The sequence below is a fragment of the Patiria miniata genome, unplaced genomic scaffold, assembly GCF_015706575.1.
Source record: "Patiria miniata isolate m_02_andy unplaced genomic scaffold, ASM1570657v1 HiC_scaffold_7, whole genome shotgun sequence".
In the NCBI taxonomy this organism is placed as follows: Eukaryota; Metazoa; Echinodermata; class Asteroidea; order Valvatida; family Asterinidae; genus Patiria; species Patiria miniata.
The window spans coordinates 39864279-39889922 of NW_024037074.1; the positions used below are offsets into that span (position 1 = coordinate 39864279).

The window sequence follows — 25644 nt, forward strand, 5'->3', positions numbered from 1 at the left end:
AATCAAATCACAGGCCGGTTAAATTGCCAGAAGATATTCACCCACTAGTACAGTTGATTGGATTTCTTTTGCACAGGCACCTGCGTAGCGATGGCAGGTGACGCGTCTGATGGAAGTTTTGACTTAAAGGCATATAGGATCATTTGCATTTCATGCATTTTGTTCGTTTTCAATAACACCACCACTCAAAATCCAAAGAATGTTCAAACCTATTTGAAGTTTCAGCTCAGTGGATATTACACTTTACAAAAAAAAACAGTGAAGAAGTATGCACAACCTTTTGATCACAAAACAGATTTTGTCTATAACATCTTGATTTCCAAAGATCAGTCAATTGACTGATCACTGGAACTCACCTACATTTCTTGATTTCTTCTAAATGACGACAAGCCAGACGGAATAAGTTCACGCGGTGTTTAGTACCAATACGATTTCTAATCCAAGTATTAGCTATTTGCTAGTATGTGTTATTCCGTAGGTTACTTTTGGGATAAATTCAAATTATCTTACAGGCCTTTAAGCCTAAAAATGCATAAGCAGTGCCAAAATACACGGCAGATGATTACAGACACAGTAAACGATATTATAAATTGGTTTTAATCACAATGTGTATATAACTAGCAGAAAGCACATCTAATTAAAAATTAAATTTACAGTCAAAGGTAATGACCAAATGCTTCAAATAGCTGGATAAATTCATTAAGTTAGTTGTTGACTTTTATTTTTTTAGTTGCTACCAACATATTAAAAAGTGAAAATACAGGTAACTTTTCAAAATAGAAATTCTCTCCTAATAAACTCTTCATGGCAATTTCTCCATGCAGTGTGAAATGATACTTTCAGCAGGGTTTTATAATCTTTCAAAACAAGGAAACATTTTAATTTATCAGTTACATGTAGTGTCGCAAGCCTGTCCATCCTCGGACCAGCCCTACGGACGGCCAGCAGCATAACCGATAATCCTAACGCTGGCTTATTAAACGAGGAGGAGCAGATAATATCTCAACACCTTCGAGCTACAGCCACCCTCTTCCTTCCACTTAGCTCGACGGGTGCCTTCGGTGGCCTTTTCTCCCGATCGCAACATGCATGGCTGCGCAGATCACGTACATGTATAGCTGCAGATACAACGCTGGACATTTTCTTTCCATTGTCGGGATTATTAGATGAAAACGTGCTCTGCACGAAAGGTGAAAAGCCCTAGGGGATCTGGTGCTCAGTAGCGAGGTCATTTGAGATTTGAGATCGTGAGATGAACGTTGTCAAAAAAAAAAAAGAACTTCTGCCTGAGCTACATGGCTCAAAACATGTTCAAATAGGCCACTGATGGGAAAAGAAAATGAGCAATTCTGCAGTTTCACTAAGAATTTCACATGTACAAGAACACATGAAGAAAATATCAAATCTTTCCGTGTTTTATTTCGTTAACTGTGTGAATATTGACTTCCATTTTGACAATGGGAAAGACAACAAATAAATCCTCCCCTTAAAGAGATCCCCCGAAAAATTGTCAACCAACACTGAACTGTTCAGGTGGTCACAATTTATTAATCAGTTAAGGGGTGGAAAGTCAGAACAGGAAAACAACAATGTCTTCTAAATGTTTAACCTTGAATCTACCGCAAAAAGATACTTACATCAGGCTCACTGTCTTCATCAGACAACTCAAAGTCATCAGCATACGTGGTCAGGTCCAGGTCCTCGATATCGTCCACACCCTTGTAGACCTGGTTCCTGTCCAGGGGGTCCAGTATGGTCCTGCCCTGTCCCCTGCGGCCGGCCGACCGGGCCAGTGTGGGCTTGAGTGGGATGGGCGAGGCCATGGCTATGCCTTTGGGCTTCTTAGTTTCATACTCTGGGGACCAGTCTGGGAGATTGGCAGGATCTGGAGTGAGAGAATAAAAGTTATAAGAGAGAGAGATTGAAGAAAATTGATTAATGAATGAATTATCTTCAGTCACTGAGAGTAGTGCCCCCTGCTTTTTAACATGAGAACTGGTCAGCTTACCCCTGATAAGCTCAGTGGTCGAATGGAACCATATACATTGTATCACCAGTAAGTAGGATGTTGAGAGTTCAAGTCCCACCCAACCTTCCACTCTGTAGCTCCACGCTCTAACCGCTTGGCTACGTGGCCCCTCTGCTCGGCCGGGTGGCATTGATAGGCTTGATATTAATACTTCTTGCCATAAGTTTTCATTTTTATTGGTCGTAAACCAATGCAGCTTTTGAAGCAATGAATACTAACTTGAGGTGGGTGTCAATCAAACCACAATCTCCTCCTGTGACCTCCTCTCACAGACTACACCGAGTATTCAGTGCATACAGAGTTATCTTACCAATGAAAGAAATTTCATACCAAATCCTACATTATGTAACATATTGGGGAGTAAGGTTTGGTGCATTGGTACTTTACTTGCCTTCCACCTCTGTGACCTGAGTTCGATTCCTGCTCAGTCTGACACATGGATTTGACTATTAGTCCCTACTTACCTAAATAAAGGTATGTATGTAAGTAGGGGAATCAGGTTGGGGCCGTGGTTTCCCCGCCTTCCACCTCTATGGCCCGGGCTCGATTCCTGCCCTGGTCCACATGTTGATTGGGTTTTCAGTCCCTACCTGATTCCTGAACATTCCTCTGGGGCTTTCCTCCCACCTCTAAAACTCTAAAACTGTAATTCTTCTCACTGTCTTCTCTTCAAATTTCTTCAGGCTTGCGAGCTTACAGAGCCTAGGAGGCTTTAAGGATTCCTTGGTTTCAATACCAGAAATATAATAATAATAATAATAATAATAATAATATACTTGAAATTAGACATAAAGACACTTACCAGCCCGATGGTTGACCTTCTTCTTGCTCTTTGACCCTTCGTCCGGCAGAAAGTGAGACTCAGGCCAGGAGTTGGACAGGCTCTTCCGATAACCCCTGGAGCCCACACCCACCCCGCCCATGGTGCCGTTCTCCCTCAGGTGGCCTGACCCAAACGACGAGACGTACTTGTCTGCTGGCTGCTGCCTGACCTCGGGGTCTTCGGTCTCGTGCCTGAGGCTGGGGCGCTTCTTGAGGATCGTGGCGGTGTTGCCTGCGAAAGGGTCGTGACCACCTGAAACAAACACAACGACAAATTTACAATTAGAATTCCATTATGGTTGAGTTTCTTTTTAAAAGACACTTGTTAGTATATTTTCAAACTCTTTGAATTTCCCAAGGAAGTATTACGATAAGATCCCTGATGATAGATCAGGCATCAAGCATAGCATGGAAGTGTGAATGTGCTTTACTATTTACTGAAAACATGAATATAATAAGAACATGTATCTACAGGTTTTCCCGAATAAAATTTTACAAAATAACCTTGCACTGCCAAACTTGAAAAGTGCTCGTCCCTATTTTTTTAGCTTAATTTTTTTCTGACAAAGTGAAGTTGACATAACTACTTTCAAACAGAATACACTAGTTTTAAGTGCACACTGTGTTGCTGTGTTAAAAGGGACAATGCATCCTAGAGAGTTCTAAATTGGGCTACAAACCGTGTTTTTTTTTCACAAAATGATATTAACTGGAACAAGCACTTGAAAATAAACAAAATTGGGCATTTTTTTGGTTAAATTCTTGCGAGAATGAATTTCAGGGGTCAAAATTTTGGCTTTCTAAAACTGAGCTATTTGAGTGGTAGCTGTGATTTCAGTAGCAGTCGCACATGTTCCTTTGAAAATATTTATTTTGTGTGTGTTTGTTCATCTGTTTGGTAAATATATGGGCTAATTTACATGTACATATTGAAATCATCCGCTATTATTCTAGATTAATCAAATTACCGAAGCATTGTCATTCTTCCTGGGAGTTTACTTGGGAGTAATGGGAACTTTTGTCTACCGTAGCATACACTTCCACCTCTCGACCGCGCTGCCTGATGTATGGCAAGTGCATACATGTCACTGGTGCATCTCATGCATTGTGGGGAAGTGCGGGAAACAGTCAACACTTGTGTATAGGTGCTGTAGTAGTACATGTACATGTACACACATGACGTGTACTGTACCGGTACATTGAATCATCCGACATAATGGACAGAGAAGAAGTTTGGGGAAAACTCTCATTGAAGATGGAGACTCATTTACTGCCGAAAATACATGCATTGGCCACAAAAAATCCGGCGTTTCAGATGTAAACAACTGGGTTTTTTCCCCCATCTTTTCTCCAAATTGGTGAGACATTACTAAGGCTTGTTTCCTTTCAACTAGACCTTTGAAATAGGATAAGTAAACAATCTAAAACATACATTTTTCTGCGATTTCAGGACGATAACTTTATGTATCCCTAAACACATTTGATATAAAATAAGGTTGGACATGTTGATCCACGCACAAGCTTTCCCTGGATGATGATTCTACTAAAATCAAAGCATTAGACCCTCAACCCCAATCACTCAAGTCAATGAGCGATTCGCCGCATGCGTTGTTTTTCAGAAAGTGCATCTGATAGATCGCGGGACATGTGAAAAATCCCCACGGTTTTGAAGCTCAAGTCACAAATAACTAAATGGTAATTTGACCTAGTGTGATTGGACACCAACTGTAATCAGCAGTTTGCCTGCAAGCAAAGCCCAAGAGCCTCAAGCCAAACAAAATGTAAATGTGGTAGGCCAAAATACAAAAACAAAAACAGGAAGGGAAAGAGGGGAAAAAAGGGAGTCACACTTCTGGCAAATTGAAGGAAGTTTCCATGGAAACAGCATCAGGGAAATCAAATTGGAGGTGCAAGTGTTAGTGAAAACTGCAGTTCCTGACAGAAAACACGGCATGTCCGTGTTGTTATGCATCTATCAATTGTATGACGCACACCATGACACCATGAACCCTGAGAATGGTGTGTCATTGTCAAACAGTGGGTCATCCTTTAGTGGTACCTATCTATACACCCCTAAATGTACGTCAGATTAGTGACGCACCAAATGGATAGTTTCGACGCTATTTGGCAACATTTTTGACCCACCTTTTTACAGATTGTGTTGCACCTACTGAGGAAAAGTGACGCACCCTATAAATTGTTTGACACACCAAATCATAACTTCACGCACTCCTGTGTCCTAGCCATGAAGAAAATGACACACTGTTAACACACCATGCTAGGGGGGGGGGGGGGGTGTCATGGGGTTTGTCTTAAAATTGACGTGTACGTGTACATACATGTATGTAGACAGATCCAAATGTAGTTGCTTTTGTTCACTCATACAAGAAACAGAAACTTAAAGATAATTTTCTTATAACATTTGAATAAATTTTTTGCTCTTGCAGGCATCAACAAAATAAAAGCAATTTTTTTTACTTTTTAACCATGTAATGAAACATGATTTAATCTAGGCTGAATCTAAATGTCAAGTTCTTCATGTGTCACATCTCACCGACAAGCATCGGGGGCATCAGCAGAAAGAATTTCATCACCGATACCATTAATCAAATAAAACGGACAAAATATTATTTATGTATGAATTAGCACAACACTTTACAGAGACTGCAAACAGGCGCAGTAAGATTTATGTCCAATTCTGCAGCAATTACGGTACCAGCTGCCATGCTCAATACTATCAACTCCTTGTGCAGTGGGAAAACAACTGGCCGGGTTCATCATTTTTCTCTTAACAACTTCAAATCCAAGAAAATCTAACATCGCGGTCTGATTTCATGGAGCTCCTTAAATTAGAAAAAAATTGTTCAGCAAACTATCCGCGCTTAGCAAAATCTGCGGAGAACCAGCCACAACCAATGTACATCGCATGCCACTTTCACTGGTAACCTGTTCTTCATAAGCAAATGTTTTATGTGCTTAGCATTTTATTCTGCATTTACCAGTAACAGTTCCCTAGTTTGAAGGACAAGGTATTTGAACTCTTAATGCTACACTTTGGGCAAGTTTGCAACAATGCCAAATGACGTTAAAAGGAGATGTCTAAGTTTGCTGTTTCTACACAACCACCGTTTTAAAGTTCTGTCCACGGATCACAAAGAAGGTGTGCGTTCTTTCAGCAAAACGAAACGATTCACACACATCCCTGTGTGATTTGTTTTTCATTTGCTGAAAGAACACTTACCTTCTGTTGATCCGTGAACTATAAAACTTAAAAAGTACACTTGTAAGTGATTTGAATGATTCTTGTACTAAAATAAAGCTCATGAATTGGGCTTTCATATCCTAGATTTTGGAAGTGCTACATGCAAAACTTCACTAAAACAATGGTCCCAACATTTGGGTTTCGTTTTTTTTTTTACTAACCCTGTACAGTACATGAGGAATATTGGTACAAGACAGAACAGTAATGACAATGACGTGCATTAAAAGGGGAAGGGGAAGGGATCAGGGGCAAGGAAGAGGAGGATGGAAAGTGTTAGTATTCAAGGCTCTAGGATGGTCGTGAGTATCCACACTTCACACTCAGGGAAAGGAGAATCAACGGCTATAGATGCCAATTACCAAAGATGTTGTCTTCATCTGGTCTGTTGTCCTCCTTGATCCGCCAGGGACTCCAGTCTGGGAGCCGACCAGAGGGTTCAGGGGGTAAAAGGTAGGGGGCTTGACATGTTAGTCTAAGTTTCGCAGTATTTTTATCCAAAAACTGGTTAATTTCAATGAACGGTTCATTTTTGGCCAGCAGTGTATTAAGCAGATAATTGGTGATTAAGAATATATTCATCTCAAACTGTGAATTTTAAACAAGGATTTCAAAAAGTGCACACTGCATAGACCAAGTTTGATCAATTGTTTACTGACTTTTGCCTTTTTTTTTTACACACATACCAGTAGATAGGGCGCAACAATAGGAAGGCACTCTTTGGTAGGGTAATCTTGGGTTTAGCACAAAAGCTTTAACAAAAACTAAAAAGTGCCCACCTACATGTATTGTGTCCACCATATCTTAAACAAGACTATTTGACAACTTTGCATTTACATGATGTGTAAACATGACATCGAAGAGAAACTACATGTTTGCACCTGAAAATATGCTGAATATGACACATGTGACCTGTCAATCTGTCACCACAAAACGAGCTAAAAAGTCAGACTTTTTAGGAATTGAGATACTTTTTAGGATTCTGCAGAGCAAGAGCTTTCCAATGGTATACATACGCAGTGTTCTAGCCAGGCATCAAATAGCGCTAGCACCCGCTACGCTTTCGGAAATAAGCGCTACGCTTAAATCGCGCCGCTACGCTACCGCTACGCTACCGCTACGCTACCGCTACGCTATAAATTTTGGTTGCGAAAAAAAAATATCTGCCGTTTGTTCGTATACAAGCGCAGCGACTTTGAGCATTGCGCACTGGCCGTACGACACAGCGAAAAATAAACAACGATCCCACCGCACGTACCCCGTACGATACCCCTACCGTGATGCTGCGCCACACGCATTCGCTATGAAAGCAATAAGCACGTGCTGTTTTGTGCTGCGTAGATACAGCGCTCCGTACGGACGTACGTGTCACCAACAGGTCACGTACAGAGCGCTCTATGGACCACACCATTTTGCGGTATCGGGTGTGCTTTCCTAAGGTCAATATTAATTACAAGCATTTCAACTTTTAAATTATAAATAATACTTTTTATCAAGTCCGAAACATGTTACTGTTTGAAAGTAAGTTCTTCAACGTCGGAATATAATTTTTGTAAAGGATTTATTCGAGAAACGATGTCCAAAGAAAGGTTAAGCACCCCTACGATATCAATGGATCCGTCCTCAAAGATGGCCGCACGTGAAGAATTCTTCTCGAAGAATGTCGCTGTCGAAAATTTGGATTTTTGACTACACTTCTCGTTGCTGATAATAACAGTTCAATAAGTTTGGTAGTAAAAACGGATCTGTTTGTTCCTAAGGACAAAACCAATCAGCAAGTATTGCAACAAAGCAAGTTTTTTAGCGCTCCACGAATGCGTAAGCTTTCTCAAATGCTGAGGGAAAATTTGGTCGCGTAGTTCGCCGGCGTAGCCGGTGTGTGGGCTGGCCCGCGCCCGCACGCCGGGCCGGCCGGGGCCGGCCGCGGCCGGGATAGGAAGCAATTCCCGGTGATTATTTCTCATCGTCATTATCTACAATTATATTTTTTAACATAACAAAAATGAGATTTCTCCTTCACATTGTGTTGTAGCATATTGAAACTGCAATTTCCGACGACTTTTTCTGTCTGAGACCTCCAAATTTGAAATGTTCATGCGATTTGTTCTCGCACTTCAAGTTAATATTGACAAAGTAAATCCCAATTTTTTTTATAAAACATTGAGGAACTACTAAAAATTGTTAAACATCAGAAAGCATCGATCTTGGAACAATTTATACATTGTAAACATAATCTAAAATTTCAAAACAGAAGAAACTTTACAGGAGCAAGAGTATCAATCATTGAAACAAATAAAACAAAATTTCTTATAATTTTAAACACTTCTGCTAAAAAAAAATTGGGGGAAAGTGGCAGGGAATCGCCTCAGATTGCACCAAAGAGCATCTAGAGTCCAAAATTTTCCCGGGCCCTTAAGCGGGCCCCGGACCCCACGCCGTAAGGGCTTCGCGCTACACGCTCGCATTAGTCGTCGAACCAAAATTACCCCTACGCTATAATTTCACCCTGACTAGAACACTGTACATACGGTACATGTACAACATTAAGGGGTACTGAGTCCAGTAGCGGAAATATAGACCACCAACTTACGGTACATTGTCTTGCAGTGGTAAAACCGATTCTTGAGAAGTGGCATTTAACCTTAACTCCCTCGCATAACTTACTAGGAACCATACCCATCCTGGCAAATTCCAACACCATATAGGAAACTGCACACACATATTTCTGACTTTGATTCTGGAGGTGTGCCAACCCAATGTAAGAGACAGTCAGTTTAGGGGTACTGTACCCATCCTTACAAATTCCAACAAAACATGCCGTTGGGGTTTGGTGGGTTTTGTTCTGTTAGGGTTAAACAATCTGAATGCACAGTCAACTCATGAAACAGGGATAAAATACGGAAGGTTTGAAAGATGTTTTGATAGAATAACAAGAAATGGAGAAAGGTAGAGCAGGACTCAGAGATTAAGGTTCAACTATGCATTAATCAAATAATGTTTTATCCCACTGTATTGAATTTATTGTATTTGTAATGTATTGTATTTGTATACATGTTTGTAGTCAGTATTTATTGTAAGGCCCCAATGGAAACCAGTTTTAAACTGTTTTGGCATACCGGTACCCTGGGTAAATAAATGTAATAAATAAACTGGAAACAAAAAAACAACCACCCCTTCAAATTTTTGCTTTGCCCCACTGTACTTTAAAATGACAATTCCAACTTTAAGCTCATTTTGTGATGACAGGTCACATACATGTATACATGTAAATTGATGTACATTGTAACCTCCCATAGGCTGTTCACTTTTCACATCTCACTAGCCAGAAAACACCCTTCTGCATGTTGTGGCCTACATGTAAATGCTAAATTAGATTGGTTCTAAAGCTACAAATGAATGCCAACACCTTTTAAAGGTCAAGTGGTAAGCTGCCTCAGAATTAAAAGACCAAGCATGACAAAAGAAGATGAAAATTTCTCTTTATTGAGACTGCCGGATAAGGTCAGGGCTTGTAGAAGCGACCTTGAACAGGTACGAATGATGGACCAAGACAGCAGATACACAATGGAAGGAGAAGTTGCCGACATGTATACATGTACAGTGTATGTCTGTATGCACAAGTATGTGTACATTAACACTCAATGGTGGACCTTGACCAATAGAGGACATTACATGTATGGTCTACAATTGGATGAAGGTCCACAATTGGAATCATGCACAAAACCAATGGAGGTTCTTCCCAAAAAGTGAAGTACATTTGTAAAAACAATGGGCTCCGTGCGCCAACAAAGAGGGCGCGTTTTTACCTCTTTTGAGAGCTCTGTGGACGGGACACACAGCGTGCGGGCACTGTGTACTGGTTCGGGTGCGAAGTACGCACGACTTCCTGAATGTGCAAAAGCTATTAGCCACTGCGCCTTCGCGTGAGCCTCAGGCGTCGTCGGCGCGCGAATACATTCAAATTCAACTTGCAATGGTCTCCGAGACTAATTCCCGCCTCCAATAACTTTGGATACATTTGAAATACGCAGTGGATGGATCGGGAACCAGTGTAGGTCACCCCCAACTCTCCTTTTCTGGCCGTTGATGGGGTACTTGTGCACGGATCCCATAGGACAATAGAAGCTCCACAACTTATTGTTTGCACAATTGCATGGGAGTATATAGTCTACATGTACGCCCTCATGAACGCTGCATATTATCTTTGTCAGCAACTGTATAAACATTTCTTACTTTTTTTTTTTCTTTTACTTATTAGTTGATTTCACATTCCAGAGGCAGATACATTCACATCTGTGTCCATCCACAGTATATTTCTGCCCCTGGCCAAATGTCACTTCCTATCTGCATCACATCAGGAGCCAAGTTTGACCCTCGGTTGGGGAAAGATCAGGATAGCTCACTTACATTAAGCCAGTTCGGTTTACAAAACTGCGCATGTTTAGTTTGTAAACCTCAAAATGTGACAATATTTTCGTACTGTATCTATATATATAAGAGAGAAGTTTACTCGCCCCCGAGACGATGTTTGCTCCTGAAAGGATCCGAGACCGCGGGCTCACGCGGCGCCAAAATCGCTCCACGTCTGTGGAAAAATGCGGAGGGTGTCTTCCGCCGGGTCGGACGCTTCGTGTCGTCCTAATTTTCCCGTACGGACCGGCAATCCGTTTCGTCGATTTTTCGTGACTGTGTTTTGCGCAGGAATTTGCCGTCGTGTGTGCTTTCACGTTGACTGCCTGGCCGCCCCCTGTCCTGGCTTTTCTGCGTGTCTAGACTGTGCGAGGTCAGCGGCTTCGACGTAGGGGTTCCGTTTACGTGTTCTACTCGGCCATTCTGCAAAAGCGTTCACCAAATTGTGGATGGGGTGACCTTGGTAAAATATTTTTTCTCCATGGTGCGTGGCCACCAAGTGCCCCTATTCTTTCATATGCTTCGCTTGCCGCCCCTGCGCCGAGTGCAACGAATACTCAGAAGGACTACACATTAAGTATGCCTTGCGCGGTCTGACCAATCGAAAGTCTACACTGCGTAGTATTTCCGGGCTATGCAAAACTGTCGATGGCAACGCATACTGCAGCCTGCTCCACACCCTGGAAACGAGGTTGGGTCTACGGTGCTCGCTATTTGAAGCGCAAGCATGTGACGTGATAGAGTGCTGTTGCTTCCATAATGTGTTTACAGCTCCATGCTTCCACCACCAAGGCTGAGCGTTGTGAGTTCGCTGCCCGCCACGTATGGAGGAAATTCAGTGTCGTGTTATAATTTCGGGGGCCTGTTTTGGGTCAACGAAGGATCGCCGCGGTTAGTCTCGGATCCTTTCAGAAGCAAACATTTCTCGGAGGCCGAGTAAAACTTGCTGTTATATATAGATGGTTGAACCAACTTGAATAAAAGTTGAATCGCAGACGGTCTCGCAAATTGTAAGAAGTTCAAGTTTACGTTTGTTGAAGCATGGAGGAATATTCCTTGGTTCTTGGTTGGTTCTTCTCCTAAATACTCCACGTGGGAGTTTATACATGGTTTATACATTCCTCCATGGTTGAAGAGTCCAATACTGTACTTGCTCTATGAATACTGAAACTTAATTATGACCTTCCTCCATGATTCAGACCGTTTGTAATTTTTTGGTAACACTCAACATTTTCATTTTAAATGACACCTTCACGTTTTATTGCATTATGATTTATTGTCAAACTGTACAACCAGCCTTCGCCTGTGTACTACAGTAACCTTTTCACTACGTTTTCCAAATGCGACTGCCTCACAAAAAGCCAATTTAACAGACCAACGGCAACATTTACAGACAGTTGCCATGGTACATAATTATCATGTGCGTAAATCGACGGGGGACAGGGACCCCCCCCCCCCCCACACACACACACATTTTGAGGGGGGACATTGTTTGGTCTCCCCCCCCCCCCCACACACACTTTTTCTTCCCCGAATAAAAATATTGTAGCCTACAATAATGATTCTATTGCTCGGAATACATGTAGCTGATTCAATTACTCAAAACTCAAAACTTTCACAGATGATCTTTTGCTCAAATTGGTTTTAGTGATCAGAAATTGCCTCAGATCACACCACAGAAATTGCTATTCTTTAACTGCATGTCTCACCAACTATATCCCCCATTTACATTTAACTCTCCACATTTTCATCCCCAACACTACGCCCTACCCGATCTATGATCGGGTAAACCAGCTTGTGTGGGATAAGTGCATTAGATGAATGTTTGTGGGGCAATTAAATCCAAACCTGCAATCTGCAGAACTTCATGTGCAACCAAAGAAGAGATCTTAGAGATAGTTGTAGTGTGCAAAAAAAATGTATGAAAATAATGCTGCCCAAAGTTTTCATAATTTTGTAAATATTTCAGAACAAAGCCTTTTCTTCAATTTCATTGGTACCCTCGATGATTTTGCACGCAGAGCTTTCAGAATTTACTCCAAGAGGACAATCATCAAATTGTAATTAGGCCAAATAAAAAAAACCACATGTTTAGCGTCCCCGCCCACTTTCTTTTTGGAGGCTGCCTCTTTTTCTTCTTCTTTTTTTTAACCAAAAAAAGGATACATTTTAACGGTGACATCATTGTGGCCTCTTTGTCTGTTGCATCTAGCCCATATAAAGCTGCTATGTCATTTCCTGAGTCCAAGTGGCGGCCATTTAAAAAAAAGCTGGCGGCCATCTTGAAAGAAGCCCGGTTGGGTGGCCATTTTGGAGGGGAAAAAAAAAGGGCCTCCTGCTTCCTTTTTTTCAAAAAGGCAGGACGCTAAACATATTTTTTTTATTTGGCCTTAGCACACACGGTAAAAATACCAAACTGGCACAATATCTTTGACTTCACACTTCAGTCAGGATAAACAGATTTAAAAAGTAACTCTACCTCTCTCGGTGGCTGGCGCACTCATGCTGCCTTGTTGCTCGTCACTGGGGCTCCCTCTTGAGCCCGGGTAGGCCGCGAGGGACTGGCGCTTCAATTTGTCAAGATGGATCTGACGATAAGAGCCGGCCATCCCGTAGTCTGGAGAGACAAGAATCAACAAATGTCAGACAGTGTAATGATCGGACGCGATGAGACGTATCCCTCAGTATCTAGTGTGACTGGTGAGGTACATGTAGCAATCTGACAGACTAAAGCCTGATGTGTGATGTACATGTAAATTTAATATCTCGAGGAGCACATGTCTATACCGGTACATGTTCACATACGTACATAATTTATGTACACAATTTACACCTGGGCAATTGCACACTAATGAGCCAAAAAGTGTGAAATTGGAGGAGACCTTGGAGTTTTAATAATAAAACTAAAGAACTTGGTCTTTCAATGTTTGCTGAAAACATTGCAAGCCTTAGTAAAAAACATCCTCACCTGCACATAATATAACTGGTTTTGTATTTAAGGAAATTTTAAGAAAGTTTTAAACTTTTTATTGTACTGCGCCTACGAGCAATTTTGTTTGGATATGGCTCTTTATAATGTTATTATTATTATTCTATTGATTTAAAAAGTGTTATGTTCGAATGGAGGACACACGTTTTGTAACAAGTCACATGGGAGGCATACATGTACAATTTAATGGTCCTTCAATGTTGTGTAATCATTTACAACAATGTACCCTGGAGGAATAGTATCAGTCAAAACCAAGAAAACTCAGAGTCCGTGTGAAGAATTATTTGATATTTTATAATCAGGATTTATGTGTATGAACAGACTGGACATCTGTCACACAAAGTCTGTCCCTGTTGGCACATACAATGGAACTCTAATCACATCTAGACTTTGTAGCCAGCACGAAAACCGCTATATTTTCATTTGATAGTAATGTAAAATGGGTTAATTAATGTCAATGAAAGTCCCTATTTACAAATGTATGTATACATGTATGTAGCCTTTTCCTTGCAGTGTGTCTGTCAATGTTTATGTACCTTCATATAACACAAAAGAGATACTCTTATTTTTTAGAATAAAAAAGACATCTTTTTTCTTTTCTTGGCCTCTAGTCATTTTCAACTTACATGTAGCAAGGTATAGGAAAATACTCACGAAAAAATAGTAGCTCATCTGTTACCATTTATACGTATGTATGCAACACCCATAAACTATGTAATTCATGCATTAGTATGGAATTGGCCACCTACCGGCATTATTGAAGACTGAGCTGTTTCCCCCCCCCCCAAAAAAATCTCATTTATTGCTTTTCATAACTACACACGTGTACATGTACATGTACATACACATTGCACTTTTCAAAGTTCAAGAGAAAAGATCATGGCAACCAAGTTATTTCTGGTGTATATCACTATAAACACAATTAAAGTATACATCAACTTTCTGTTTCAAATGTCTCATTATTTTCAAATTCAATTTCATACACAATACGTGTATACAGAACATAAAGAATATCCGTTCATACAATGAATTTTAGCATTTTTTTTGCATTTCTCGAGAACGGAACTGTCAAGTTATTAGGTTAGTTCCCTATCAACCAGACCTTTGAAATAGGATTAAGTGAACAAAACATAATATTTTCAGGGATTTCAGGCCACAATGCCCCCGCTTTAATTGGATGATTTTATTAACAACATGTGCATTTGTAATTTCACCTGTATTATCAGAGATCTACATTGTACATGTCCATTTATGTAACCAAAACTTCTCCATTAGAGAAATTGGCTTCGTTCTAATTGCCAGAAAACGAGACAATCCACTTTCATCCCCTGCCTATCCAACCCCTCTCCCATTATGATGAAAAGGCCCACATTGTAAACACACAGAATATTCCAAAAATGTAAGCTGTCTTGAGAAAATGACGAAAAAACGTATTTTTTTTCTTCAAATGCCACATTATTGTGGACTGCCACTTTACGCATTATGATTTGAGAATTTCCATGAGGATTAAATATTAGCCCAAATGAATATATTTCAATTTCAGTTATTACATCCTTTTGCCATTTATAATTTCAAGAATATCGACTGAAAAGGTGGAACTAAGTTTTATCTGGAAATTTGCAACAAAACATAATAACTAAGCTGTATGTACACAATGTACATGTATGTACAGTGTATGAAAAGATTTGAAAATATGCCTAGATTGTAAAAAGTTTCAATACACATCACTTGATTTCTAAGGACAGTTTTAAGGGCTTGCTACAATGTATATAGGGACATTACGTACTGGAATGTGCCCAATTGGGCTACACAACAACTTTTGAATGAAAAGTTAATTGGAAAGAGTATTTAAAAGTAGGATAAACATCCACACAACCATCCTTTGAAAACTGGGCGTTTCTGTGTTATTCTTGCGAGAACCATGTGAGAACGAATTTCAGGGGTCCAAATTTTGACTCTCCAAAATCCAGCTGTTGATTGCTACTGTAGTTGTCAATCCTGCCGCACAGTGTTTCTCATTCTACGGGCGTGCGAGAGACAACATTTTGTGTCTTGTTGCTGTGTGTATTATTTGACACACACACAATATGTACCGTACATTGAATGGACTGCCTGGAATTTATATGCCTATGCCAAAAAATGTCCGTTGGTCCGATGCATGTACATGTTCTTCTTTCATCTTTTCTCGAGAACGGTACTGTCAAGTTATTAGGTTAGTTTCCTTTCAACCAGACCTTTGAAATAGGATTAAGTGAACAAAACATAATATTTTCAGGGATTTCAGGCCACAATGCCCACGCTTTAATTGGATGATTTTATTAACAACATGTGCATTTGTAATTTCACCTGTATTATCAGAGCATAGCTGCCAACTTTTCAAAATCCCAATTAGTAATCAACCCGCGCGGTCATTTTCAACTGCTCGTTTTATCAAAAGCTTTACCAACATCGAGTACAGGTACATGGTTTACAATGTACATGTACACATACATGTGCATACCCTTCTTGTTGTGAATAATAATGTACTGTAGGCCAAAAGATAATTAAAAAAACAAACAAACAAACAATTCGTTTGTTGAAGTCAAATAAATAATAACAATAATAACGTGCGCATATTTTTTTTGAGATGCATGCTATCGATGTGGAGTTTCGAGTTTGCATCAATGTTTTTACACACAATGATTTAGGGCCACCGTATGCAATAGAAATATCCCGCCAACATACCTTGCAAACGCATGCTGATTTATCTTTTCTGGACGTTGTGACAAACTCAAACTCTATTACCAATGATTTCAACCATACTCTTATTAAATTCCATGATTAAAATCTCACACTGATGGGTCTCATCCCGGCAATAAGCAACCAAATGTGCTCACGATCGTCACTGAAAAGTACTCACATACAGTATACACAACCACACATCCACGAGATGCACACAAATGACACACCATTGAAAAATAGTTTTAGTCTGGTCCTCAAGTACTCCACTGCGCGCACTGCATTGATGCCTACCAGGTGCTTGACTGCATTCTTATTAGACTTGTCACCAGTCCATCCATTATCAAGACATTTCGCCAGAAGTTTTCGGTCAAAAACGATACTTTACAAGTATTTTTTTTTTTCGTTAGGTAGAAAATGGGATATTCCTAATGTTTTAGTGGCAAATCGTATTTTCGTAATTTAACAAACAATTCGTAATAATTACGAAAAATTAGTAACAGTTGGCAGCTATGTCAGAGATCCACAGTGTACTGTACATGTCCATTTATGAACCAAAACTTCTCCATTAGAGAAATTGGCTTCGTTCTAATGGCCAGAAAACGAGAAAATGCACTTTCAGGTTCTGCCTATCCAACCCCCTCTCCCATTATGATGAAAAGGCCCACATTGTAAATTAAAGGGAAAATACAACATTTGCAAACATCAAAAAATAAAACTACCAAATCATTTTGAATACCTTGCTGGACTGGTAGTGAATGACAGTGTAAAGCATCCTGTAAAATCATGGCACCTGGTATACTGTCATTTTCAAGAAAAGTGGTATTTTTGTATCAATTTCCAACGCTGATCGGCCGACCAGCGTTGGGAAAAACTGGCTTTTTTTCCAATACTGGCCCCAATTGACCATCGCACTTGTTTGCAATCGATTACACACCTATGAACGGGTACAAGCCAGCTAGACTAGTTCCCTGACCTTACAAATCCCCAATGTATGTAAACTGCTCTGTGTCTTCTTAAATGGAGTCAGGGAACCAGACTACAGGAAAATGATTGTTTTTCTTGGTTTTTATAGCATTTTTGAACCCAAAACCTCAAAAAAGTCAGTGTAACTATATTTGCTATATATTTCCAACCCCCCAATTCCATCCATTTCTGAAAATTACAGCAAAAGCAAATGATGTATATTCCCTTTAAGGATAATACTAGTTCTGGGTTGGAAAAAAAAGTAATTGAGCAAATTGCCCTGTCAATTTCTTTTCCAGAGAAATACTCAAGCGTATTTTGATTTGCATCATGTCATGAGATCCATTACAGGTATACCGGTAGATGAGATTTGAGGGTGCCTTTCGTAACACAAATTAATAATTGAGCTTTAGGATTTGGTCATAGAACCACCCTCCCTCTATTACACAAACTTTCATATTTTGACAAAAATGCAGTATGTAGAGTTCTTTTTTCTACAACCACAATGGAATTAGTTACTTCATACATGTAGAGATGCCAACATCTCTGTGCTTTAGAGAAACATGAAAAAGCTGTAGCATTGAGGTTTCTGCCTGAAATGACATCACACTTTTGCTCACAAATTTGCATTAGCAGGACAAAAGCAAGAAGGCACCAAAATGCCCTTAAAAAATGTCAAAATGAAAATTGAAAATTAGAGTTAAATGGGACACAAAGGTGAATTTACAAAGACAGCATTTACAAAATACATTTACATGTACATTATACATGAGCCCTTTAAGGTCATCGAATAGGCTTCATCTTCTGCATGTACATGTACTCAGATGTAATCTTATCAGTTTTGAGGGCAACTTGTACTTTTGTTGTTAGGGACTGAAATCATGTCAGTCATTGCCAGAGAAGAACCCAAAGTTTCCAGACAAAAATACCCAGATTTGGTTTGAGGAACCTACTTGTGTCAGGGGATGTATCTGTAGGTGCTAGCTGTAAGGTGAGAGGTCGACGCCGGTCCTGGGCCACGTCTTGTGTCTCCTCGGCTCCATCCCACGTGTTACGCGCTCGGATTGGTGGCGGCTTCTCTTCATCGCGCTTCTTCTATAAAGAAAGAAAATAAAAAAATGAAATGAGTTACGAAAAAAATTCAAAAATGAAAATTTTTGGTGATTATCAGTTGATGAGCCCAATGCTTTTACTGTATGGTTTGATATAGGGAGGGGGGACGACTACTTTTCTGTGTAGTCTGCAGGGGAAACCATGATTTTTCCATTCATAAGCAAGTTTCTGAAGCACATTTTTCTGAAGACAGTTTTTAGAGGCAGATGGCATTATTACTACTGCTACAAGGGCTCGCAGTGCAGGCCTCTCAGCATTCTACCAAAAAAATGTAGTTAAGTGGACTTTGATAAGACTTAACTTTTTTATGTTTGTCTGTCAGTCTGTACTTTGTTTACTTTAGGGTACATGTACCTTTCATGTTATTCTGTTTAATTAAACTGCTTGATTAATTGTTCAATTAACTAATAACACACTTAAAAGTCCCACAGGGAAGGTTTTTATATACTGTACACATTTGTTTCCTTTTTTTTGGCCAAATGTGGCAATTACAAGTTTGAGGTCTACAATTTCGGCGCAAAAAAATCCATGTAGCAAACACATATTTTTATTCAGCCTTCTGTGTGCATGAAAAACCGAACAAGAGTTGCCAAAAAACAACTGACTGTTTTATCCCATTCCAGAAAATGGTTTCTGATTTCACCAACAAGTACTCACAATATCCCAGTTCCAATTTACACCTATGTAAACTGTACATGTACAAATGTACCTCACTGAACAAAAGTGCCTGAACTTTGGTCAACACATCTCAAGAAAACAAGTAGGAAATCCCATGTTACCACACACACCACACATACTACACAGTACATCATGAACAACTGTGCACATACATAAATTACGTGACAAGTGTGTAAACAAGGGTAGGGTTGTTATGTTCACAGCCCTTGCCCATTGTTTAGGATGAGTAGGGTCCATGTTCTTATACTGCACCAGTGTACATGTACATGTCATTTTCATGTAATTGCCAATGATGTAACAATTTGTTCAGTAACATTTGAAAGGGGTTACCAAGTAACAAAGCACTTATTTGACCCACGAGTGTTTCCCTGACAATATACTGTATGTACTGTAAGTGTGAGTGCAGTAAATAATGTCAATAGTCACAATGTGTAGGTGTTTATGTACCGGTACATGTATGTAGTCACAAAAGGTGAGCATTTTCTTTCAGAATGTGTAACAAATGACAGGTTTCTGACACTTTACAGCCTACTTCTGTTTATAAACTTTAAAATCTGAACTACATTTTGTAAAACTACCCCTTTTCTACTAGGCTCTGCCAAGTTTCACGTACATTGTACATACACAATGTACGCACATGAGGCAATTCAAAGCAAACTGCAAGGGAAGCCCATGAGCAAATTTTGATTCCAAGTCATGTTCTGAGGAATTCCCACAAAAATTCCTTTTAACATGTTTAATACCTTGTAGTGCATTTGGCTGCCTCCAAGATGCCTGTGAAAATTTCCTCGAGTGTCTTGGCCCAGTGCATGTTAGAACTTTTTATATCAAAAGTAAAAGTTATCAACAAAGAATTATGTTGACAGTGTACAATATTTTTTTAAAATACACATGTACAATCCTTACAGGTACACAGTATGCGTTTTACATTTTGTTTCAGTTCATTTCTGGTAAATTTGTACATGTACCTGTATACATGTGAATTTGAAAATAAATATTCTCAAAAGTACTTTGCCACCGTACAGTTCCCAAGACTGAAGAGCTTGTGGATAAAAGTATTTTTATTTTTTTAATTTAGTATTTGGGAACCAAACCAGAGTCACACAAATGGAAGCAAAGGAAAGTTCAACAGTTCCAACTTGACTCCCCCCCCCCCCCCCCCCCACCCACACACACACACACACACGCAGAGAATGAATTAAAATGCCAACTCCCAGGCCGTATACAGTACTTTCCAATGGAAATCAATTCGGTATTCACCTTGCCTTGCAAGTCCCTTCATTGACACCCCCCTCCCTCCTCCCTCCCTAATGTAAGAATGAAAATGCTGTACACGTACAAGTGTGCAAGTTACCGGCGCAGTCCGAGACTAATCTGTATTGATTTGTATTGTGTCGGAAGTGGAACCGGACTATTCAACGCTGCTACTGACTGTTTGGGCTGAAACTACAATTTGATCAAACAGCTTCGATCAGTAAGCCTTTACAAGAATATTCTATTCACTAAAACTAGACTAAAAGCATCTTAGTGAATGACTGAATCATTTTACCCCAGAAACTTTTGGAAGCCTGGATGACAGAAACTGTATACAAATGTACTTCAATTGTTCTTTGTGTATAAAAAAAAATACCTAAGTGCTTCCCCCATGTAGCATTTTAATTTTTTAGACAACAAATTTGATCTGCCAAGCCGTTTGATTCATCCTGATAAAAACCCTGCAAAGGTTTTACTTGACTCTGCAGAAGCACAGTTCAAGGCCTCGATTCATGAACAAATGTTCAGTCTACATTTTAATGTATATTGCCAAATGGAACTGGGATAATGACATGTCGTGCATCTGTGTCCCATTTGTCAACAGACCGATGGCAGAGTGGAAAAGAGCACAGATGCACTCAAAACATCTTTCCCTCTTCCATGTTTTGTCTGGTATAAAACCTGATGATAGGAGGCCTAATTTTCAGACAGTCTGTCTTTCTTCAGGTAGCAGTAATTTCCTCGCCTCCCACCACTGTGACCCGGGTTCAAATCCCAACCCGGTTTTTCCCAGAATATTTTTCTGGGCTTTTCCTCCCACCTCAAAAACTGTATTTTTTTCTCATTGTCTTCTCTCTACAGGTTTCTTCAGGCTTGTGAGCTACAGTGCCTAAGACGCTTTTGAGGAATTCTTGGTTTCATTACCAGAAATCAATAATAATAATAATAATATTAATAATAATTAATGACGTGCATGTATAACTAACACTTTTAGAATCGTACAACATTCATAGAAATATGTGGATAAAAGCAACTTCTACTTAAACAGAAAGAAGACAGAACATCTACATCTTCATGGTGCAGTCTTAAGGCCAAAAGCAACTACAAACTGTAAATGCTGTGTTTCCGGTAACATTGCCAAAACAAATTTAGGACAACTTTATTACAAGTACATGTACATTGTACATGTACATGTAGGCCTACAAGTTTGTATTTGGGAGATTTTTCTCACAAAAAATCCTATGTACATGCAAATGTATGGTACAAACTTAAAAAAAAAAAATCTGCTGACCCTACATGTACGTTCACCAAGCACAGCATTGGTTTTTTTTTGGGGGGGGGGGGGGGGTTTAACCTAACTTCACTTTGACGAAGGATTCACAGTATGCAGTTTCTACATATTTACAAAGTGAGTGAGTTATTTTCAAGTGATACCAACAGTGCATGATGGCTTTCAATAGTCCATACATGTAGATCTTGAACTGATTGACCCACACATTGGAGTGGATTCCAGCCCTTGTCTGCACGGACTACCCCACTTGAGTACCACTGGAGCCATACAGTTATCGCTGTCCTTTCTCTTTGCATCAAAACATGCTGTATCCTAGTGATCAGCAACAGATACATTGCTACACTCTGCAGGTCCAAAGGGTGCATTAACTTAGGCTCTATCCTGGACAAAAATGGCTCAAAGCTATTGTGAACATTTGAAATAGTGCTGCAACTGATCCTCTTAAGTTCGGTTCGGTTCGGTTGCGGTTCAATTTTTTTTTCTCCGGACTTCGTTTGGGTTCGGCTTCGGAAGTGCATACATAATGTACATGTACAAACATGTCCATGATACAATGTTTTGGGCTACAGGCCGTTCCCCTGTTGGAACAAACATGTACCGCGCACGTCTGACAGAAATAGGCATCGCAATTTCCACATGCTATACAACACAAGTTGAAGGATGAATCTTATTTTGTTGTGTAAACAAAATACCGTTATAATTTGACTTGATTGCGTTGAGAAATGAACATCGTACATGTAAATTGCTACCGTGTTACCGATCGCAGCCCTAACAAATACTTCCGAACCGACATTTGGGTTCGGTTCGGGTTCGGTTCGGAAGGCCTAGTTCGGCTATTTTTAGATCAGTTTGGCGGTTCGGCTGCAGCACAACTTTGCAACTTACAAAATATACAAGGTTTGGGACAATACTAGAAAAACTTCCCTCACACAATCTGAGAAACAAATCTCCATGCACAAATTTCAAGTTAAAGGTACAAATGTATAGGCCCTACTGTAATGTACAACATTTGCATTTTTTAATTTATTTTATACCAATATTGTTACACTGACTGTTCACAGATGCTGGAAAATCCAAGAAAAAAAAAGAGTTGTTTTTGTAGTCTGGTTATCTAACCCTACTGCAGACGAAACAGAGAAATTTATAGATGTCATGGAATTGTCAGGCAAGGGAACCAGACTAGCTGGCTTGCAACCGTTCATGGATGTGTAACTGATTGCAAACAAAATTTGGTAAATGTTGGGTAGTAGGCCTATTTGAAAAAAAAAGTCAGTTTTTTTCAAACGGTGTTTGGCCGAACATCGTTGGACAATGATACAAAAATGCCACCTTTTTTAAAATGACAGCACACCAGGTGCCATGATTTCACAGGATGCTTGGGACTATTAAGTTACTTACAGTCAAGTAAGGTACCGGGTATTCCATTTAAATAATTTGTAGCTAGTTGTTTTTTTTTATGTTTGCACATGATGTTATATAAATTTAATACCTTTAACCCTTTAGAACACTCCATCCTTCTAACACCGCGTTCCCACTTGAATTGGGAAAAGGTGGATCAAGATCCAGCATTTTGGTGTGATCGTTATCTTACCGCAACGAAACCGCAAGTCGCGTTTCCACTTATGCTTGATCCACCTTTTCGTACGGAAATGTTGGGTCCGAAAGGTCACTGAGTTCGGAATTACGCGCGCTCTGTGGGAGTGCCATTGTTGCATGGTTGCATGCTAGGCCAGGATGGGTCAGTTTTCAAATAGCACTATCAGAATTCACCGACAAAAATTACGCGAATTCACCAACATAAATCACGGATCCGTAGAGGATCCTACGTGCATAAATTAACAGGCATGACAGGTGAAATCCAACAGAACCGCTCATTGTGTGACATCACGGCAGAAACCAATGCATCGATAAGGGATTCCCTGGTTCTGAAGCTTCTCATTGGTTAGAAACGGTCACAAGATGTACTACGACATCAATTTCCAATTTTCTATAATCAATACTTCAGATTTGTCACCTCCGTACGTACCGCGTTATCCGCACTATTCTCATCGCATACTCGTAAGCTTTTCCATGATACTGTGCCAAAGTGAAGTCTTTAGGTGAGTGCAGACTCAGAGTCATTTATGGATGGAAAAATAAGTAAAATTTCAGGAATGAAACAGGTTTAGTAATGGACGAACACGCAACAAAAATAAGGCCTATATAGTGTAGTTTAGGATACCACGTGCGCTTTTGCATGCGCGGTGCTAGCCCGTAGTTCAGCGGTTGTTTATTGTGCATGTTGTATACGCTGGAAATGTTCACATGAGCTACACGCCTGTAAACGTGTTTCTTCGTCCATGAGACCGCAACATTTTCGCGCCACTCGTGCACCGGGCGGATGTTAACAGGTCAAATTGCCGGATCAGATCCACCTTTTGCGTTCCCATCTGATCGTGATCCGGCAATTGCCGGATCTGATCCACCAATTGGGGGATCTGTATCCTGGTCCAGAGGTGGATCAGAAAAGGTGGATCTGATCCTGATCCACCTTATAACGGTTAGCGTTCCCACTACACACAATTGCCGGATCTGATCCACCAATTGGGGATCTGATCCGGCAATTTGGCAAAAGGTGGATCAGATCCCCCAATTGGTGGATCAAGTGGGAACGGGGTCCAAATCCTCCAGGTTTTGAAAGACATTATATGATTTGGAAAGGTGTACATATACAAAAGCCCTGCTCTTTGAAAGCTTTAGTGCAAAGAACGTGGAATTGGGTTTCTGTGCAGTAGTGGATTTGTGAAGAATAAAGGTCGGTTCATACTTCATGCGAAGCGAATTTGACGTCACAAAGCATTTGCTGCGAAACTCGCCGGAGTTGAAATGGGTTCAACTTTTGCAAATTCGCAGTGAAAAACTTGCCCTGGAGTCACAAATTCGCATTTGCGTTCGCTTTCGCGTCAACTATCAACCGGCCTTAAGGAAGGTTCTTAGTAAAAATGTACCAAGTGTTGATGTTTTATGCAATTTTTTTTCAATCTTTCAGAGGTTAATTCACTGCACAACTTGAAGTTGAGAGTGTGGCCATGGCCATCGCTGCAGAACGTGACTGCACCAATATATCCCTTCCCCACCTTCATGTATTTTGCAATTGTTCCAGCGCAAAAAAAAAATATCGATTCGGTTCGGCTCCCGCTCCCCTCCAAGGTCAACTCTGTATCAATTTTGTTGGCCGTTGCCATGGTTACCTCTGCAGCATGCGTGCGGGTTGCAACTTCCAATATTACACGCATACCTGAGCGGAGGCATATGCCTACTGCACTTATTCATCATGGCAATTTGTACAATATTTCATACATGTACATCACCAAGTTAGATTCCTAAATATGTAATAAACGCATGCAAATATCGATTCATAAATCATCATCCCTCTATCATAGTGCATGAAGTAGGCCATGCGAACATGATACGTGTTAAAGAAAGAGACCGTGAAATGTGTAACATTAAAGCATAATATCGTAACGTCCACGGCTCTTAACTAAAAAAAAAATTAAGGAACACCGTTTTGGAATTTGTTTTTAGTCTGTCACACACTAAATGTATTACAATGTCAATGTCATGTACAAAATGTATGCTCACACCCAAGGGTGTTGTTGCAATTAAGTCAACTACATGTATGCACTATTTGTACATTATACATGTACAAGGAAATCTACATTCAAATTGTCTTGGTTTTTACGGCGAATTGGTAACAATGCTGCAGAAATACATTTATGAAAATATAACTTTCTATAAAAATTAACCATAACCTTCCCAAAATCCTCCAAAATTTTCTTTGCAAAATGGAGGAGTTTGCAGTAGTGTGGTTATGGCAAAAGTGTATGGCTGATTTGGGAGTATACAAGCACTTTGTCAAGGTCTTGGGCTGGAACTTGTGTTGTTTATGCTCAGCCGTGCATACATTTTGGCCTCTGTGCATCTTTTGACCAGCAAGGGCTGCTGGAGGTGGCGTGTGTAAAATTTGATTGGCAAGTTTTGAATATTTGAATACATGTATTCGGTGGGGTGCAGTTTCGAATAATCGAATACTAAATTATTGGAAAAAGGACAGCCCTACTTAGCACTCTGCATGC

At 40.0% G+C, this 25644-nt stretch overlaps 1 protein-coding gene across 2 annotated transcripts in view; it reads right to left on the reverse strand.

Annotated features, from left to right (window-relative positions):
- LOC119744728 (TOG array regulator of axonemal microtubules protein 1-like) overlaps positions 1–25644 on the reverse strand; it is a 57542-nt gene that overhangs the window by 27515 nt on the left and 4383 nt on the right. Inside the window, exons 2-6 of one of the 2 annotated variants that reach the window (XM_038220808.1) lie at positions 18147–18288; positions 13000–13137; positions 6473–6529; positions 2832–3104; positions 1638–1885 (exon numbers count right to left, since the gene is read on the reverse strand). In XM_038220808.1, coding sequence (XP_038076736.1) covers positions 1638–1885; positions 2832–3104; positions 6473–6529; positions 13000–13137; positions 18147–18288 — 858 coding nt within the window. The remainder of the gene's footprint in view (positions 1–1637; positions 1886–2831; positions 3105–6472; positions 6530–12999; positions 13138–18146; positions 18289–25644) is intronic. The other variant, XM_038220809.1, reaches the window with a different exon arrangement.